The 20,327-nt window shown below is 50.0% G+C and overlaps 1 protein-coding gene across 8 annotated transcripts in view; it reads left to right on the top strand.

Moving 5' to 3' along the window:
• The first annotated feature begins 15,635 nt into the window (after window positions 1–15,635).
• The window catches only part of LRRFIP1 (LRR binding FLII interacting protein 1), a 142,160-nt gene continuing 137,468 nt past the window's right edge, over window positions 15,636–20,327 (top strand). For all 8 annotated transcript variants that reach the window (XM_079925080.1, XM_079925081.1, XM_079925074.1 and 5 more), the window contains exon 1: window positions 15,636–15,846. In XM_079925080.1, the coding sequence (XP_079781206.1) occupies window positions 15,757–15,846 (90 nt within the window). In that variant the 5' untranslated portion in view covers window positions 15,636–15,756. The remainder of the gene's footprint in view (window positions 15,847–20,327) is intronic.

Here is a 20,327-nt window from a genome sequence, read left to right on the forward strand (position 1 = left end):
AAACCCTGGTCGGGGAACTAAGATCCCACATGCTGTGTGCTGAGACCATAAATTAATTAATTAATTAATTAAAGTGCTTATCCTTTAAAAAAAAAAAGAATAAAGTTGGGCCTTAGCCACAGGAAGTTGTGAGTACTGAAATATCAGGTATGGATAAGACCCAGCACAGAGACTAAAAAAATGCACTCAAGAGGGGATTATTTTTTTATATTTCTTTTTTCTTTTATAAATGTATTTTATTTTATCTATTTATTATTTTTGGCTGCGTTGGGTCTTTGTTGCTACGCGCGGACTTTCTCTAGTTGTGGCGAGCGGGGTGTTGCGGTGCGTGGGCTTCTCATTGCGGTGGCTTCTCTTGTTGCGGAGCACGGGCTCTAGGCATGCAGGCTCAGTAGTTGTGGCACACAGGCTCGGTAGTTGTGGCTCGCAGGCTCTAGAGCACAGGCTCAGTAGTTGTGGGCCACGGGCTTAGTTGCTCCGTGGCATGTGGGATCTTCCCAGACCAGGGTTCGAACCCGTGTCCCCTGCATTGGCAGGCGGCTTCTTAACCACTGTGCCACCAGGGAAGTCTCGAAAGGGGATTTTGAAAACAGTTGTTTTGGTTGCAAGTTACCAAACCAATTCAAGCTAGCTGGAGTAAAAGGGATTTTATTAGATATCTACCGAGGTTGTTCATGGAAGCGGAGGGCAGCCAGGCCTGGAACCAGTAAGTGAAGAGCTGTCACCCCCAGGGGTCCTCTCTGCGTCCCGCATCTCTTGTCTGCTTCTCTGCACTCGCAGCAGCCTGCGGTTCTGGAATTGACAAGGGACCGGCCCTGCCTGACCGTCAGTCTCTCCCCCTCTTCTTCCCAAAGTCCCACACGGTCACCCAGAGCCCATCAGCGGTTGAGGAAGCTGGAGGAGGTGGTTGAGGGTGGGGGATCGTGAACAAACACGGTGGAAGGAGGAAGCTCTGAGCAGAAGGGGCCCTCATGAGGAGGACGGGTCCCCTGCAGAGTGATGGCTGTCACATTAACAATTACCTTTAAACTGCCGCACATGGCCTGCAAACTCCAGAGCACAGCCACCAGTCTGCTCTCGTATTCTTTCAACTCCTCAGAGCCGGTGTGCCTAAAATGCACCCTGATTCCAGAGAGGACACGTGCCCGAGCCTGTTCAGAAAGCCGCTGCACGGACTGAACACCTGTACCCGTGAGCAATTCATGTGTTGAAACCTACTCCCCAGTGTGCTGGTATTGGGAGGTAGGGCCTTTGGGAAGGGATTGGGTCATGAGGGTGGAGGATTAGTGTCCTTATAAAAGAGACCCCAGAGAGAGCTCCCATCCCCTCCACCCTGTGAGGACACAGTGAGAAGATGACGGTCTTTGAACCAGGAAGCGGACGCCAGCAGCCGCTAAGCCTGCCAACACCATGATCATGGACTTCCCAGCCTCCAGGACATGAAAAATAAATGGTGTTGTCTGTAAGTCACCCAGTCGGTGGTGTTCTTACAGCCCGAATGGATGGAGACAGCCACAGAAAGCTCCAGTGAGGCACTAGCTCAGTGGACGAACCTCTCTGTTGCAAAGTCGCAACTGGAAGAGCCCTTGGCCTCGGTCTTGTCAGACTGTACTCTGTTATCCCCAAAGTGGGCTCTGTGAATTCTAGGCCTGTGATGTGTTTCCAGGGCAAGGGTCCGAGGTCAGATGGGTTTGGAATGACTATTCCTTGCAATCCCTTCTCGGAGACTCAATGCCCATCTGTACACAGAAGACCCCGAGAAGCCCCTGCATTGCAACCTGTTCAACTTTGTTTAAACCAGCATCTCCCACATTTACTGGAGCCCAAACACATTTTTCATGGAGCACCTATTATCATGCCCCGGAATTAGTGGTCCAGGAAACACACGGTGGGGAAAACTCACCCAGCCCGACACAGCCCCTCCTCGGTGGGGAGAGGAGTCCTTTGGAGGCTCTCCATGCTGGCCGAGGCGTCCCTGTCCTCCCCCGGGACCTGATGCTGAGGAGCTCCTTCCTTCCTTCCACTGCACCCGCGCCTGTTCCTCGGCCCCCTCGCCCCGGACAGTCCGCTCTGCTCAGCTTCTTCCCATCACGAAGTGCTCCCAGTTGACTTTTGGACGCTTTGCCTGTGTCCCACTCGAGTTTACTTCCTGAACTAGACCAAACTCCCCAGAGCAGTCCGACCAACACAGGATGGAGCGGACACCTCTCTTCTCTAACACAGTAGATCTCAAAACTTATCCTTCATTCAGTGCTTATCAAAAACCTTCCCGAGTCCCCAGAACTGTGTCAGAAACCTACAGGGTCACCGAGAAATACCCTCGGGGAGCTTCCTGTGTACTGAGGAGGCCAAAGAAAACTTCACAGAGTACAACAACAATATAAAAAGTACATTATTCATGTCAGCAGTATAATACATGTTGCAATAAGAATAGACGGGTATTCCTGTCCTGCCCCGAGGTCCTTGAGGACATGGGGAGAGGGAAGGGTAAGCTGGGACGAAGTGAGAGAGTGGCATGGGCATATAGACACTACCAAATGAAAAATAGCTAGCTAGTGGGAAGCAGCCACATAGCGCAGGGAGATCAGCTCGGTGCTCTGTGACCACCTAGAGGGGTGGGATGGAGGGGTGGGAGGGAGATGCAGGAGGGAGGAGATATGGGGATATACGTATACATATAGCTGATTCACTTTGTTATACAGCAGAAACTAACACACCATTGCAAAGCAATTATACTCTAATAAAGATTAAAAAAAAAAAAAGAATAGACGGGTAAGGCCCCCAAGAGTATAAAAGATAATCAGAATCTTCAAAAGCACGCAGTGCCCACCTCCCCCCCCACCCCACCCCCCCAAGAAAAGTGCAGCAGATACATTGGAACAGATGCCAACACGGAAAGTCAGGCAGGGGAAGGCAGATGTCTGATCTGACTCCGTTTCTCTTTCTTGCTCTCCAGGTTTGCTGTGAAGGACTCTTCTCCCTAAATACTGCGGCCTGAGGACACAGTTAGTCTCCCCAGAGCATGGCAGAGTGTGGAAAACACCTTCCCAGGAGGCAGGACGGGGAGCAGAGGCTGCGGTGAGCCTCCACAGCAGACGATTCTTCCCACCAGGAATGGTAGCTGTGGAAGCCCTGATAACACAGGAAACGCTGTGATGGAGAGTGAGGAAGGGGGTCTCTCAAGGACACCGGAAAAGGCTCTGCTCACCCTGGGCTCCACCAGAGGATGGAGGGTTCCCGCTTCCCTTGTTCCCAGGGGACATTCGATAAATACTTATCCCATTGGTGAGTGATGGAGTGAATGGTGGGTAAGTGAAAACCACAAAAACACAGAAGTCAGGCTTCCCACCTGAAGCAAGGCCAAGCACAGAATTAAAGGGCCATGTGAGTGAATGAATAAATGAATGAATGAATGTCCCTCCTTTAGGAAATGAAATCATTTGAATATGGAATACATTTTGATAATTTGAAATCATTTGAAAGGATGGTTCCCCCCCAGCCAGTCCACCCAGAAAGACAGAAACAAGTCCTTGCTCAAGACTGGGAAGCGGGACGTTGATGATGTACCTTAAACACTCACACACACACACACACACACACACTCACACACATAGACACACACACACACTCACACAAGCAGACCTGTGGACACGTGGCCCTGCTGGTCTCTTTGTTTGTTCTCTCTCTCTCTCTCTCTCTCTCTCTCTCTCTCTATCTCTCTCTCTCTCTCTCTCTCTCTCTCTCTCTCTCTCTCTCTCTCTCTCTCTCTCTCTCTCTCTCTCTCTCTCTCTCTCTCGGCACGGCCACATCTCTGTGTCCTTATCTGGGCCTCCTCTGGAGCCCTTCCCCCCTTCAGCGATTGGCCCCGGCCCAATCCTCAGCCCAGTCTCTGCCTCCTCCGACCCTGCCCCTCCTCCCCACGGCCAGAGGCCTTCCTTCTGGGGAGCTGGCTTCTCACCTCTGTCCCATCAGGGCAGCCAGCGGCTTCGCTCAGCAGCTCCGGTCGGGTGCTGAGTAAGGATCCTGAGTCCCCTTCCCAGAGCAACAAGACAGCGGTCCCTGGAGAGGGACAGAGACGGCTGCAGGGCAGAAAAAAGAATCCTCCCTTTGCCCTTCTGAGCTCTTGGCTGAGGTCCCTAAAATAAAACAGTAACAAGAGAAAAACAAATGGAAGTTTATTAACACGTTTACCTCAGGTATACGTGGGAGATCCCCAGGGAAAAAAGGAGTAACTCTTCAGGGGGCCTCAGCCACCAGCTTAAATACCATTTTCAGCTAATGACACAGAGGAAAGGTGGGAGGCTCCTACGGGAGATGAGCAGGCACACAGGGTGAGGTTATTATGCAGCTCTAAGCTGTGTCTTCGCCATTGATATGCGTTTCTTGTGATTTAGAATCATCCTCTCTTCCTGGTACAGGGAAGGAGACCCCCCTATACACGGAGATGCCCTTTACACGTGTACATTTCACTTACAAAGGGGCAGCTTCTACCCTGTTTGCTGGGCTTCCCCTGGGTCTGCTGTTTCTCAAAATGATCAGCTCAGAATAAGCCTCAAGCCAAAAAGGCATATTTGGAGATAGTGCATCCTGCTACCCTTCGAGGTTTCACACTAAATTTTCCCCTTCAGGCAGTGAAACCATGGCCCGCGAGGCCCGTATAGAAGCAAGGGTGCAGCTCACAGCCTCCCTGCCCGGGCTTTCCATGGATACAGCTTCTTCCTGTGGGAATAAGTCCTATCCATCCACAAAGCAAATGCTCCTTCCTGATTTTCCCAGCGACGTGCTCTGTTGGAGCAAAGCGGTTTTATCCCTCCTTTTGCCGCCTTGAGACCCGCTGGAGACAGGAACGGGGTCTCGTTCATCCTCCTGTTCCTCAGGTCTCTCTCTGCTGCACACAGTAGGTGCCCTGATGTACATTTCCAGCGTGCTGGACTCTGCCAGGCACTTTGCAGGGCTGTGATTTCTTTAAATCATCCCAGAGATGCTAACTTGCATTGCGATTAGATTTTACTGTGAGAAAAAAAAAATTTCCTAAGAAGAAAACCATATAACCTTTCCTCTGCTTGAGGCAAAGCTAAATTTTACAGGTTGCTTGTAGCAAATTTTATAAACTGTTCTTTGTCTGGGTTACAAAGATATAGAGAACTTAACTTGAGCACAGACAGCAAATGAGTAAGTGGTAAACTATTTTTCTCTTCTGTTCCTAAAATAGCCCGGGTGCCGGCACAGAGAGCTTCATCTTGGCCCAGAACCCTTGAGCGCTGTTATGGCGGAGAGTAAAACAAGGTAAAGCTCGGGACCCTCCGGAGTGTTTTCAATTGTTCGGCGTGATCCTCGTGTAGAGAAATTCCCGGTCAATTCCTCACAAGAACGTCTTCAGAGCGCTATTCAGTATAACCAAAACTTGGTGAAATGTTTGTCCGATTTAAAAATTGGCAAATCCAGCATACAGTGTACTCTTAAAAGCTACTGCCAAAAATATGGCGAGCATCTTCCTATAATAATGAAAAAGATCTGAAACATCTGTGCTCAATTTCCGCTTTGGAGGACTGGAGTTGAGTAGTTGATAAGGTTGCTGTTTTGCTCATAAATACAGCGATTCCTCAAGGGGAAAAGCTACACTCACTAACTGGTCCATGTAAGGAGTGGAGAAACTCGGTGACTTCCTACTCAAGACGCCTCACCAATCAATAAGCTACAAGGAGATACTGTACAGCATGGAGTATGTAGCCAATACGTTACAATAACTTTAAATGGAGTATAATCTATAAAAATATTGAATCACTATGTTGTACACCTGAAACTAATATAATATTGGAAATCAACTATACTTCAATTAAAAAATAATTAGGCGTGGCTGCAAAGCAGAAGAAAACAAGGGCTCACCACATGTACAGATGCGTGCAAACTGTCAAACCCTGCACAGGCACCAGCCCACAGCTATGCTCACCTGTGCGGCACCGAACAGGAAACAGCGCAGATCAAACGCAGCCTGGAATATTCCATGGCTCTGCCCTCCAGGTTACAGATGCTCAGCGACCACGAGAACAGAAAAGCTCACAGGTACAAAGGACCAGGGGAAATGGGATGGATTGGCAGGAGAGGAAAAAAAGGAGGGAGCTTCACGATTCCTTTCACAGCTGCCACAGTGAGCCGAACTGGACTGTGAGAAAATCACCTTTTTGTTTCCGTGTCCTGACGTTACCTGTGGTCCTCCTGCAGGAAAACAGCATGCCAGTGGGTATCTGAGACCCCACAACAAGTAATAGGGGAGAAATGGATGGAACCTCCCCAACCTCTTAAACCCTCCCAGGAGACAGGTGTCAAATAGGCTGACACCAAATACCCCTTCACAGCGCCTCTTTTTATCCAGCATCTCCACATCCCGGAGGAAGTGATGTGTAGTCAGTGATGGGTAGTCAGCGATGTGTTAGGTTATGGTCTTTCCAAAAGCCATTACGTTAAAACCATGAGTTTAATACGATGCCTAAAGGACAGATGCTCTCTTCTGTTGCCTGCTTATGTTTTCATTGGTTTGGTTGTTTTCCCATCATCATTTCTTTAAATACTCTTTTTGTTAAATTGTATAATCAACACTTAATAAGACGCACAAATTTTAAGTGTGCGTGCTCTTGGACATGCATGTAGACATGCATGCAAAAATTCTACGAGTTGTGACAAATGCTTACATGCACATATGTAAGGTGACCAACTGGTTCCAGTTTTCCTGGGACTATCCCTGTTTGAAATCTGAAAGTCCCACGACTCGGGAAGCCCCTTATCCCCAGATAAAACTGGACAGTTCGTCTCTCTGTGCAGCAAACACCTCACTGAAGATATAGAATATTTCCATCATCCCAAAAAGTTTCCTTGTGCCCCTTTGTAGTCAATCCACTCACCCTGCCAAGGCAACCACTATTCTAATTTCTTTCGCCATAGCTTAGTGTTGCCTGTTCCAGAATTTCATATAAAGAGACCCATTCAATATGTACTTTTTTATGTCTGGCTTCTTTCACTCAACGTCATGCTTTGGGGCTACATCCACATTGTTGACTGTATTCGGGGTTTGTTAGTTTACATTGCTGAGTAGTAGTACATCTGTAACTATACTTTGCTTATCTGTTCACCTGTTGATGGACATTGGGTTGATTTCAGCTTTGGGCTATTATGAACATTCTTGTGCATGTCTTTTTGTGGACATGCTTTCATGTCTCTTGGGTAAATACCAATGACTTGAATGACCGGGTTACAGGGTAAGTTATGTTTCTGAGAAACTTCCAAACAGCATTCCAGAGCAGCGATACAATTTCATACTCCCACCGGCAACGAGTGAGAGTCCCAGTTGCTTGACATCCTCACCCACATGTGGTCTTGTCAGTCTTTCCAATGGTAGAATTCCAGCGGATGTGAAGTGGTCTCTCACTGTGGTTTCATTTTGCACGATAAGCATGTTCAACACTTTTCCTATACTTTTTGGTCATTTGTATATCCTCTTTTTTTTTTTTAAACAAACAATTTTTTATTGAAGTGTAGTTAATTTACAGTGTTGTGTTAGTTTCAGGCGTAGAGCAAAGTAATTCAGTTATACATATACATATATATATTCTTCTTCCAATTCTTTTTCATTATAGGTTATTACAAGATACTGAATATAGTTCCCTGTACCATACAGTAGGTCCTTGTTTATTTATTTTATATATAGTAGTGTGTATCTATTAATCCCAAACTCCTAATTTATCCCTCTACTTCCCTTTCCCTTTCAGTAACCATAAATTTGTTTCCTATGTTTGTGAGTCTGTTTCTGTGTCATAAGTAAGTTCATTTGTATCATTTTTTAAGATTCCACATATAAGTGGTATCTTATGGTATTTGTATTTCTCTGACTTACTTCACTTTGTATGATAATCTCTAGATCCATCCAAGTTACTGCAAATGGTATTATTTCATTTCTTTTTATGGCTGAATAATATTCCATGGTATATACGTACCACATCTTCTTTATCCATTCATCTGTCGATAGACATTTAGGGTTACTTCCATGTCTTGGCTCTTGTAAATAGTGATGCTATGAACACTGGGGTGCATGTATCTTTTCAAATTAGAGTTTTCATCTTTTCTGGAATATATGCCCAGGAGTGGGATTGCTGGATCATATGGTAACTTCATTTTTAATTTTTTAAAGGAACCTCCATACTGCTCTCCACAGTGGCTGCATGAATTTACATTCCCACGAACAGTGTGAGAGGGTTCCCTTTGCTCCACACTCTCTGTATATCTTCTTATATAAAGTGTCTGTTTAAGTATTCAAATCTCTTGCCTGTTATTTAAATAAATTATTTATCTTTTTTCTATTGATTTGTGGGAAGTGTTTCTACATTCTGGATAGAAGTGCTTTGTCACATTTACATACTGAGGATATTTTCTCCCAGTCTGTGCCTTGTGTTTTCATTTTCTTACTGAAGTTTTTATATAAGCAGAAATTTTTAATTGCGGCAAAATCGAATTTATCAATTTTGGATTTGATGATTAGTGCTGTTTAAAAACTGTCCAGGAAATCTTTGCCTACCCCAAGTTTTCAAAAACATTCTCCTAGATTTTCTTCTAGAAATTTTATAGCTTTAGCTTTTAAGTTTAGGTCGAAAATATTTCATGATTTAATTATTGTGTAAGGTGTTAGTTAAGGGTCAAACTTTATTTTCTCTATAGATATCCAGCGGTTTGGGCTCCACTTATCAAAAAAAGATTTTCCTTTCTTCGCTGAATTTTCTTGGTGCTTTGTTAAAATCAAGTGACCACCGTGGTAGCCTGAATCCCTGTAACCTGTTTTTTTAAAATGTCTTTTTCTCTCTGTCCTTCAGTTTGGGTAATTTTACTGACCATTCCTCAAGTTCACTGATCCTTTCCTCTACATCATCCAATCTTTTGCTAATACTATTCAAAGATTTTTTAAATTGGAAAGCATTGTATTTTTCAGTTCTACAATTTCCATTTGGTTCATTTTAGAGTCATCAAATCTTTCCTTAAATTCCCTATGTCTTCTTCCATTATATCCATCTTTCTCCCAGTTATTTTATAGTACTCCTCTGCTAATTTCCACATCGAGGTCATCTGTGAATCTTTTCCAACTGATTATTTTTTTCTTGACTGTGAGCCTCATTTTCTTGATTCTTCTTGTGTCCAGTAATTCTTTATTGTATACTGGACACAGAGGACATTACATTTCAGAGACTCTGGATTCTATTGCCTTCTTTTGAAGAGTGCTGAATTTGGTTCTATCAGGGAGGGGAGTTACCTCAACCCTTCATAGCACCTTGATCTTGTAGAGACTTGGTTCTAGGCTTTGCTACAGCATGTGTATTTTGATTTTCCTGTCATAGCCCTTAGTCCTCTAATGTCATCTTACTATTAAGGCATAGTCCTTCTGTGGTTTCCATGAAAGGCTCAAGGTGTTTGCCAAGCCCTCTAACTTGATAGGACTTGAATTACTAACTTTGTCTTCCTAGCATGGGACAGCTGCTGAAATCTCTGCTCAGTTCTTCCAGGCTTCCAGCTTCCATGTGAATTTCCTGGAGTTTCACTCCACACACGCATTGTTCAGGACTCAGCCATGGCTTCTATATAAGTTAGTATGCAGATCTTGAGGCTTAACCCTCTCTGCATCCCTTTTTCTGGGATTTCCTCACTGAATTGCCAGCCGTACTTGTAGTCTGAGACCCTAACATCTATTCCCAATCCAATAACTCTTGAATTCTTTTCCCAGTGCACCTTGAGGACTGGAGAATATCCTCTGGGGAAGCGGATGTCACCTTTCACTTCCCTTAATTCAAAGGTTGTAGCCACTCCCGTCTCCATCTGCTTTGATTACTCTTCAGTGGGTACTTCTATATTTTGTTTGAGGTTTATAATGATTATTGACAGGAGGATTAGTTTGAGGTAAGCTTCCTCTCCATCACTAGAAGTGAAGAGTCCTTATTTTAAAAACCAACTGAATTAATAGTTAATAAATCCCATGCGAGGAGAAAATTGGTATCACTGCCAGTCAGTGAGTATTTGTAGCATTTCTCTTGCACAAATAAAAAGAAAATTGGTCTTCACGTCCTATTTTATATAGCACCATGTGAAAGGGCTCTTTATTCAGTCAAGCCACGCACATTTTCTAAACACTCATGGACCCATGACCCTGAATAAGGCTCTCTTGGGGGATGAAAAGACAACCCTGGGTTTGGGGCTCAGGAACGCTATCCCAGGAGTGCTGCGGAGAGCTGACTGAAGGGGTTGGCTGAGGAGCCGGTTCTGTGTGCAAGAGGACAGCCACTCTCAGCTTTTCTCCCTGGAGACAAGCATGGCATGTAATTATTCTGAATGTGACATCCTCCTGCCAAAGCACCTCATTCGTGCAAAATTCCTGCCCCTCGGTAGCACTCAGTGGAGGTAAAATTATTACGGTAATAACACTTACCGCCAATAATTTCACAAACTTCAGCATTTTAACTATCACTAGTCATGAATTACCAGTAACACATTTGACACCTATCGGGAAGCTCCAGAATTACTGCAAAGGCTACGATGGAGCCATTCTGGAGTTTGGAGCGTGCAACGTGATGGAAGTGTCCTTCAGAGGGTTGTTCTGGCTTTGGTAGTTAGGAAGGCTCAGATAGGGACAGCACAGAATGGGAGTTCTGATGGCCCACGGATGGACTTCAAGGTATCACCCTTTAAAATTGTGCTCAATTTCCTGTTTAGGTGCCCTTTACTTTCTTCCCTCTTTTTTTTTTTTTTTTTTTTTTTTGGTGGGAAGGAGGAATCCAGCCTTTATCAGATTTTCAAAGGAGTTCACAATCCTCGCAAATTTAAGAATTATTGATCTAGAAACCAGACTTTTTTTTATCATGAATTCAATCACCAAATATTTTAAAGTATGCCTCAAATTTTATATATTTATTTATGTGTAAATCATGTTCATAATCTATTTTCCTCTGTTATATCAGGGCACAATATCCATTAAAAATGAGGTTAATCACTAATAATAGGAAATGTAAATTTGTGTTTCAAATTGTTTGGGATGATTATTCATTGTTCTCATCATATCTAATAACCTGATATTGAGACCAGTGAAGAGGTCCTCCCGAGTTAGAAATACGTCTCTCATTCTCTTGTTTGTCTGTGATTTGGGGGAAATATTTTCTTGAGAATCTTTTAAATCCTTTGAAGCCATTTATCTACCCTTTGAGTTTTAGTTAAAACTAGACTATGTAACCCATAAATCCATTTCTTGTTCATGCAAATACATCAAAATATTCTGAAAATGGTCTAATGAGAGAGAATGCCATTAGCAGCCCCTGGGAATACCTTATGTATCATTATGACATGACCTGTGACCACTTAAAGTGAGGTTATAGATCATACATTAACATTTGATCTATAACATTCTTATTTTTAGTTTAAAATACATATTAATGGAAGTTCTAGTATGTTTCTCCTGCACCCCAGTGTATTGTCTCATGCACCCCACCCTGGAGACCTCAAGTTCAGGAGATGATTTACTGCAAGTCACCCACAGGTGTGGCAAGGTGAACCAGGTACAGAACATCATGGAGTCAGCAAAGATGCGGAAGGGGGATAGGGATAGAATCAATCAGGGATGAAGGATAAGATAAATTTAAAAATCCAACGTGATTCCAAAGTTTTAACTCCAAGAGACATGAAAACATAACTGGAAGTGGTGGTATCCTGGGGGAGAAGAGGCATTTAGAATGACAAGATTGGGTTGGGTGAAGGATCAGTCCAATTTTCTGCTTTGAGATGCTGAGAGAGGAAAGAGACAAAGACCAGCAGGCCACTGGAGACAAACCATTAACCTCCCCGGCGTGGTGGCGACCCTGACCTCAGCTAGCTCCCCTCTGGGCATGATTTTGGCTCCATGGTCTGTCCACTGCCTCTCAAGCCATCCTTGTGAGTGGCTGTGATTCTCCCTAGCCTTTCTCCAGCTGTAATCCAAGGGAGGTTTTTCCATCCTCTGTTAGTTGGAAGAATAAGGCTGGAACACGAGTGAATGATGTTTGAACCACATGGAAGGCTTTCTCAATGGACCCCAGTGAGTCAGCTCACGGCCCATGTGACTGTCCTTCAGAGGTCCCTATCAGAGCAGCTCTGAGTCACCTCCAGCCTGGATGACTCCTCCAGAGATGCCCACTAACTTCTTCCCCCAGCCGGCTCACAGGCTTGCCTAATGAGGTCCCAAACAAAAGGAACACTGTGTCGTGAGTGGAAAGTCCACGTGGGGTCCCCTGTGTGGTGCCCCTCGCCGAGGCTGCCTTCACGTATTCATGGACGCTTCCTGAAGCGCATCTGTATCTTCGTGAAGAGCCTCAGTACCAGGCTTGGAGAGTCTCTTGCCCGCGACATCAGACTTCTGAGGCGGCTTCTCTGAAGTAACCCCTTGTGGGCAGTATAATCACCTGGAATAAGAAAAGGGCCACACGGGAGGGGCTCGGTAGTGCTGGTGGCACAATACAGTCTTCTAGGTAGAACCAAGTTCCTGGACTACCACGCAGGAGAGGCTGAGAGTCCAGAGCAAGTAGAAAGCCACAGCTTCTCGGTAAGCCTGTGGCTCAGCCTGATGGATGGGGTCTCGCAGGCTTCTGTATCCCTCAAGGGGCACCCGAAGAACAGGCGACAGCCACAAAGCTGCCTAATGTCCTTGCCCACCTCCCCACGCCCCAGCAGGAGCTGCTGCCCTATTCATTCCAGACCCAGGCCTCTGCGGAGAGGAGCTGGAGAACCACTTATTGATTGCCCGTGTGTCAAGCCCTGAGATACATCTTTACATGGACTGCCCCGACCCTGACAATGCAGGGGTCATATCTGCATTTAAAGGCAAGAACTGATTCCAGAGGGAGAAGCAGACAGTTGGAGAGCACGTCACCAAAGAAGGAGGAAGCATGCGGATGGTGGTTCAGGAGGTCATGGCATCATGGGACCACCTGAGGACCAGCAACATGAGTTCTGATGATTCCCAAAAGGTTGGCCTTTCCCAGATGTGGGTGGTTGATGGGGGAGAGATGGGAGACAGAATTCACCTTAGTGTCTGAGAACACTGTGTAGGGACCGAACTATTCAGAAATACCTCCAGTCGGTCCCTGAGGCAGTGAGTCCCCTGTCTCTGTACAAAACCCAACTGGGATGGTGAGGAGGCGGTTGGAACCTGGACTCAGTCCCCGAAGTCAGCCAGACGCTCTCATTGTGATTGAAGCAGTGGCACATTCAGTCCCCAGTGAGGGCGGAAAGATGAGCACATCATCAGATCAGCACAGAAGAATTCAAGGGCTAGAACAGTCGCCTGATGTTCTGAGGAAGACCAGTGAGGAGAGTCAAGGAGCAGCCTGGAGAGTTGGGAAGACTTCCTCCAGTCTTCCTCCACTCTCCAGAGTGGAGATGGGTTAAGAGTGGTTAAGACTCGGCGCTTCCACTGCATGGGGCATGGGTTTGATCCCTGGTCAGGGAACCAAGATCCTGCATGCCACGCAGCACAGCCAAAAAAAAAATTTTAAAAAAAATTGTTTTGACTTGTATTGTATTTAGTTTTTTATACAGCAGGTTCTTATTAGTTATCTATTTTATACATATTAGTGTATATATGTCAATCAAAACAGAAAGGAGATGCTGGAGCTTGGATGTGGCTTTGGATAAGGAGTTCCAGGTATCTCAGGTAAGTCCCGAGAGAACAGCCGCTGTCTGTGTCCTTTGCAGTCCTGCCCCAGCTTCCGGCGCAGCACCTGCCAGGCAGCAGGTGTGGGGGAATGAATGGGTGAAGCCGTGGGAATGAGCCTGAGCAAAGGCAGAGTCTTCACCAGGCATCACGGGCTAAGGGAGCAGCGAGCCTCCAGCAGGGCTGAGGGCAGAGCAAGAGATGGTCCTCCAACCAGGACCATGTCACCTAAGGAGTATGGGGTCCTAAGTGGTGTAATGTGACATAGAAGACTCAATCAACAGGTGTTTCCTCAGTCCCTCCGCTGTGTCAGGTGTATGCAAGTTCCAGGAGTACAGTAATGAACAAGGTCACAGCCCTAATACCATCTGCCCTGTCGACCCACCCCACTGAAGTCCACTCAGGTGTCCTGAGCAATGGAACCTGGTTCCTCCCTCCTGTGTCACTCCCCCACCATCTTTTCCCTGCAGTAAACCTCCAACATCCTTCTCTGCCACTGCCGGGTCCCCTTTCTGTTCCCTCCTCCATCCAGCTCCCAGCTTACTTTCTAAGAACCCAAGCCAACCTGGTCATGTCACTTGGTTAGAAATATACCAAAATGCTAACTGTACTCACCTCTAGGGGGAAAACGACAGGTGACTTCCGGACGGCCCTGCCCTTCCATTCTTCCCCAGCCGCATTAAAGATCTCCCCACACCCCAAATATACCAGGAACTTTTGGTTACTGTGCTTCGGCCAGCACATGTCTTCTTCCTTAATTCAGTACCGACAGCTAACAGTTACTCGGGTCCTCACCCTGGAAAGGAAGGTAATGGCTTTGTAAACCTCATCTGATCCTCCTGTTCAATTCTAAATCCACCTTTAGAGAGTGGAAGGTAAAGCTCAAGTAGTCATTCCCTTTTCAGTATCTACTTCTTGAGAGCAGCTGACGTTTCAGACCTTTTCCTAGAAGCTGGGGACACAGGAGGGAAGTGGCAGGTCCCAGAAAACACGCCGGTGAAGAAGGAAACGCCCACACCAACACGGGGGTTCTGAACGTGCTGTAAGGCTCAGGGCTGGAGAGATCCCACAGAGCAGGATCTGACCTCCCCTGAGCCTGACCCTAGAACCCAGCTTTCACCCATCTGTGAGGCCAGACCCCACTTCACCTGGGGCGCAGGTTTGAACCACATCCCTGCACCCACCCCTGGGTGCAAACCCCTCTCTGCAGCCCAGTCCCTCCCTGCGAGCCCTCCAGCGCCCCCGATGAAGTGACCGCTGCCCTGGTGAGGTCAGCCCACGATTACCAGGGGGGTCCACCCTCCAGTGTCCCCCGCCCCGCCGGCCCAGACCCCTCCAGCCATCTCGAGCTCCAGGCTCCCGCCCTCGCGCCTCCGAACCCTCCGTGGTCCCTTGCCCCCTGTCCCCACCGGCACCCCAAGCCTTCATCACCCCGTCCCCTAAGCCCACGCGCCGCCGACCCCCAGCCATCCCAAGTCGGCTGCCGCTTCCACGCTCACTGTCCCCCAGCATCCCCGCACCCCCGTCCCCACTCCCCACTCGCATCCCCAGGCCTTGTTGTCCCCGCGGGTCGCCGGCGTCCTGGTCCCCGTGTCCCGCCGCTCCGGCGTGACCTCGCGCCCCCAGCCCCAGTTTCCACCGACACTCCCAGTTGTCCTTGCCCCACGCGTCCCCGCGCCCCCGACCCCCAGCCATCCCAAACCTCCCGCCATCTGCATGCTCACGGTCCCCCGTCGTCCCCGCGCCCCCAGCCCCCAGCGCCCGCGTCCCTGGCCCCCGGAATCCCAGTGCACCCGGCTCCCCGGTCCCCTCTTCGGCGCGTCCCCGCGTCCCTGCTGTCCCCGGAGCCCGAGCTCCCGTGCTCCTCCCACCGGCGCCCCCAGCCCCTGTCCCCCGCGTCCCCGCGTCCCCGCGTCCCCGGCCCGCGCCCGCTGACGCCATGACGCCGCGGCGGAGGGAGGGGCGGAGCGGGGCCCGGCCGGACCGAGAGGGGCGTGGGCGGCGGGAGCCACGGTCCCGCAGCGCAGCGGGCGACGCGGCCGGCAGACATGGGCACCCAGGGCTCGGGGCGCAAGCGGCTCCCCAACCGCGAGCGGCTGACGGCGGAGGACGACGCGCTGAACCAGATTGCGCGCGAGGTGAGCGGCGGGGCCGGGCCGGGGCGCGGGCGCTGGGGGCGCCGCCGTAGCTGTCAGGCATCCGTCCGTCCGCTGTCCGTCGGTCCGCCGGCGCCGCGGACGGGGCGCGGGCCAGGCCGGGACCCCGGTGGGCCGGGCGCCGGTCCTCCGCCGCGGGGACAGGCCGGCGGCACCGACCCCTCCCCCCATGTCGCCAGCTCCCTTTGGCCGCCGCCCGCCCCCCCCGCCACGCGCAAGGTGGCCCCGGGCCGGCCGGGTGGGGGGCGAGCGAGCGCCCCGCTGTGTTGCGCCGCATGGTGAGGGTGATGTCGGCCCGACCCTGGAGGCCCGAGGACAGTCCCCGCAGGCCACATGGCCCTGGCGAAATGACCCGCTCCTGTCGGTAACCAGTTGCCGTCTCGATTGACACACAAGGCGCAGCTTGGGCGCGAACCGGGGTCCCCGTGAATCTTGTTTCTGGACCGCGCGTGCAGACGGGTTCAGGCACGCCGAGAGGTTCCCCTCAAAGTTTCCCCGGGCAGAGTTTATTATGATGGTCGCTGATGAACTTGAAGTGTGGCGAACAAAAGGTGCACCGCCCGCGTAGCTGTACAAGTGCCTTTTTCTCCCACAAGGATTCAGCCTTCAGGTTAAACAAACGGTGACGCTGGCAAAGATGCCCAGCAGATTGGTGGCAGCAGCCTCCCTGGGAAGGGGCGTGATTCCCTGGGCCGACAGTGGACAAGCTTGCTTTTTTACCGTATACCCTTCCGTACCTTTTGAACTGTGCACCCAGTGTGCTAACTATAGAGAATGTACGTGCAGAGGCAGTGCCGCCTTCCTGATACCCTCTCCTCCAGGTGCTGGAATGTGATGGAGTTTGTCTGCATGTCATTGTTATCACCTGGAAAAACTTCCAGGCGATTTAGGCCGAGGCGTCTGGTTGCCTCAGTCAGCTATTCATGGAGGTCTACTCTGTACCCAGTTCTTAGGTGGTGTTGCTTTTATGGACACACGGCTGTCAATCAGCATTTGTTGACTCCTGAATGAATGAGCACTTTTGTTTTTCTCCCTATGCGAAGAGAAAGGCTTTCCAGGAAAACTCCTATTCAACCCTTAAAGCCCACGGTAGATTTGTGTCCTCTGTGAGACCTCCTACATCGCCCCGGGGCAGAAGTCTCCCTGCCTCCACTCGGGTTCCACTAGCTCTCACTCCCTCCACCTGCTGTGGTAGTCACGTGGCCTCAGCATTATTTGTTCACCGGTCCGACCCCCGTAGAAGGTGGCCATCCGGCAGGCAATGTCTTCCTTTCGTATCCCCAGAGCTCAGCACAGAGCCAGGCACATAGTAGGTGCTCCTAAGTCTCCGCTGCATTGCCTGAAAAACAAAAGAGGGACAAAAAGGCACTTACAGTATGTTTGGCTAAATATAGACATTTGCTAAATGTGGTAGCTTGAACATGATCCCCACCCCCTGTGAAGACGGTCCTTTAAGTACGTATTTAAACATAAAACCAAACAGGTGTTCTCTGGGAGGCCTGAGGTGACACGATCCGTGAGCCTTGTCTTTCTGGCAGTGGTTACGGTCAAAGGAAGGAGAAGGAGGGTTCCCTAAGTCCACCTCATATCTGCTGGATTCTATAAAGACAGACGGAAAAGGAAGGCCGGGGGCTGCTCCTGGGTGGACGGCCTTGAGGTCCTGAGTAACTGGGAACCCGCGGTCCTGCCTCCCAGCCAGGGGACGCAGTTGGCAGTGACAAATTCAGACGTGAGCATCAGACCTGGGCTCGACACTGTGCAGAGCTCCTCGCGAGCTGTGCGACCCTACTCAGCCCCTCCCAGCCTCCATTTTCTCACCTCGAAAATGGGGAAGAAGAAATCCCCGAGGCTGTCAGGATTAAAGGAAGTGAGTAGCAGACATAAAGTGACTAACTAGCTAAATGCGAGGGCTATTCACACACACATCCTCCCAATAAGACCAACCATAGATGTGGTTGTTCCAAGTGCTGAATGGCACGTATCTGTGGTGTTGGAAGGAGCTGGTGCAACACTTTATGTTTTACTACAAATTGGATTCTATTTCCCAGCTGTGAAACTTAGAGTCACTATTCAAATGGCAAATATCTACTCAGCATGAAGTTCTCGAGAGTTCTTATAAAAATTAACAAAATCGTCTTAAGTTCCATGCTTTCGTGTTTGCTCGTTGATTCAGCAGATACATGCTCTCCAGAGCCCTGTCCTAGGGAGACTGGGATTCAGGGATGGACCTGAAGAGCATTGCCCTCCAGGAGTTGGGGCCTGACATAGATCAGTAACAAAAATAGAAGACAGGAATCTGAGATTTAAAGGATATCGTTCCCTGAAGGTTTCGAAATGAGAGAGTTAAAATTTATTGACGGGACTAAGACAGGCAATCAGAGGAGGCCCCCCGGGGGAAGTGGCATTTTGAGTTAGTCTTGCAGTGACAGAAACCCTGACCTGGACTGGCCTCCACAAGGGGAAATGATTTGGCTGGAGGACGGATTCCCGGGTAGCCTCACCGGTGCGGTGGCCCCTTTTCTCCATGGCTCCTCTGCAGCTGGCTCTCCTGGGCCGTCCTCTGCGGGTGGCCTCATCCTCAGGCCTCTTTGCTTTCGGCAGACTGGCTGCCGCGTTCCCAGGCTGCCGCTCCTGAGCCCACACCCCGTCTCTTCCGGTGGCTCCGTCCTGAGAGCTAGAAGCATCTCCCAGGCCGCCCCTGAGCCAAGCTCTGTGACCAGGATGGTGGACTCAGCAGCGTGGCAGTAGGGCAGAGGGGGTTTACCCTGTGATCAGTCAGGCCCATCCTGGAAATGGGGGGAGTTGGCTTCCCCCGAAGCACTTGGGGAGGGGTGGGGGGGGCCTGGACAAACCCAGGAGGCCTTAAGAAAGTGGCAGGGGGTGGGGTGGACTCGGGTCAGGCCCCCAGGAATGTGCACTCAGAGGGTGAGTGGAGCGTTCCAGGCAGAGGTGATGGAGTCTGGGACGGGGAGCCCGGAGCGGCCGAGGCAGGGCCCTGCTGGAGAGCTGGCTTCCCTGCTGAGGGCTTTGGACTCTCTGGGCAGGAGCTGGAAACAGGAACCCAGTGGAAGCGCTGCATTTATATTTCTGCAGTTAGTTTATGGTTTCACTCCCGGCAAGTTTGTAGTAAACGGAGTTGTAACTTTAAAACACTGCAGCTGCGTTAGCACGAGGAGCTTGTTTCTCACTGTCTTGTCTGAGGCGGGATTCAGGCAAGATGTTTTCAGGAGGAAGGTCCAGTAAGCACTTTGAGAAGCTCGAGCAGCGTTGCTCACATCCCAGGGAGAGGTGTCTTGCAAGCAGATATGTTTTTCTCTCCCACCGCCTTGAACATTCTGCTAATGGTTTTTGGTAGCATCCCAAACCTCTCGTTCAGCGCTCTGTGCTGAGTGAAATGATCTTTTGCTCTCACAGTGCCCGAGGCAATTCAAAGTGTTCCTCTCCAGCGGAGGAGGCAGGCGGCTGTGCAAGCTGTGCAGGCGGCATTAGACGGTCCTCGCAGCGAGCCCGGCATCCTCTCTGCGGCCGTGAACGCCGGTCGGTTTCCCTTCCTCGCTCACAGCACGGAGACCTCCCCCATGACTGTTTCCCGTGGCCTTCTCTCCTAGGTGGTCCCACTGGGACGCTGCCCTCTGGGCCCATGATTGCCCCGGGGGTGCTGGTGCACCTCCCAGATACCCCCTGTTGGAGGGTGCCGACCCCTGGCCTGTGAGTGTGGCTGTTCTGGGCTCGTGGCCCCACTTCATTAGAGAAGTGCCCATGGCCACTGGGTGGGGTCACTTTGCCGGTGGGGGGGGGTAAGACCTCCCACCCAAGGGGCGGCCCACAGCGACTGAGCCCGGGATGTGAGGACACAAAAAGCTCCACCCCCAGCCCACTTGCCTCCCAGTGGAACCAACTCTGTGGTGCAGTTCACACTCCAGGGCTCCCTGTGGGAGGGCCCCAGGGCAGACCGAGTCCACCTCCTTCCCTGCCCCATCTGCCCCCTCACACCGCGCTGCTGGCCGTGCTCCCTGGTAGATCGCTCACATCCAAATCCCTGCCTCAGGCTCTGCTTCTGGGCACCCCAACTTAGGACAGTCTCCATGTCTCATTCTGTGTGGCCCCATGAATAAAGAACATTCTAATCCTAAAGCCCCCTTTCACCTGCTGTCCCCCCACGTCCCGTCCTTCTCAAATAGTGCCCACAGATCACCCTGTCTTGAGGGACCCTGACTCCTTTTCTCCTCAAGCCTCAAGGCCATTCGAGGGCCAGTCTGGGGGTTGGGGGCACAAGCCCTTTTGCAGAGTGGCCTGGAAATCTGGTTCAGTTTGGGCCTCCACTTCACCTTCGTCCGGCTCTCAGCAGGTCTGGCCCCTCTGGGGTCACGCAGTCTGGAGGGAGCCCAGCTGGTGTGGCGCACGCTGCAGGTACCCTGGTGCAGTCCCCGACCTCCGTTGCCATCACACCGGCATTTACAACA

This window comes from Stenella coeruleoalba (genome assembly GCF_951394435.1).
Source record: "Stenella coeruleoalba genome assembly, chromosome: 6".
NCBI lineage: Eukaryota > Metazoa > Chordata > Mammalia > Artiodactyla > Delphinidae > Stenella > Stenella coeruleoalba.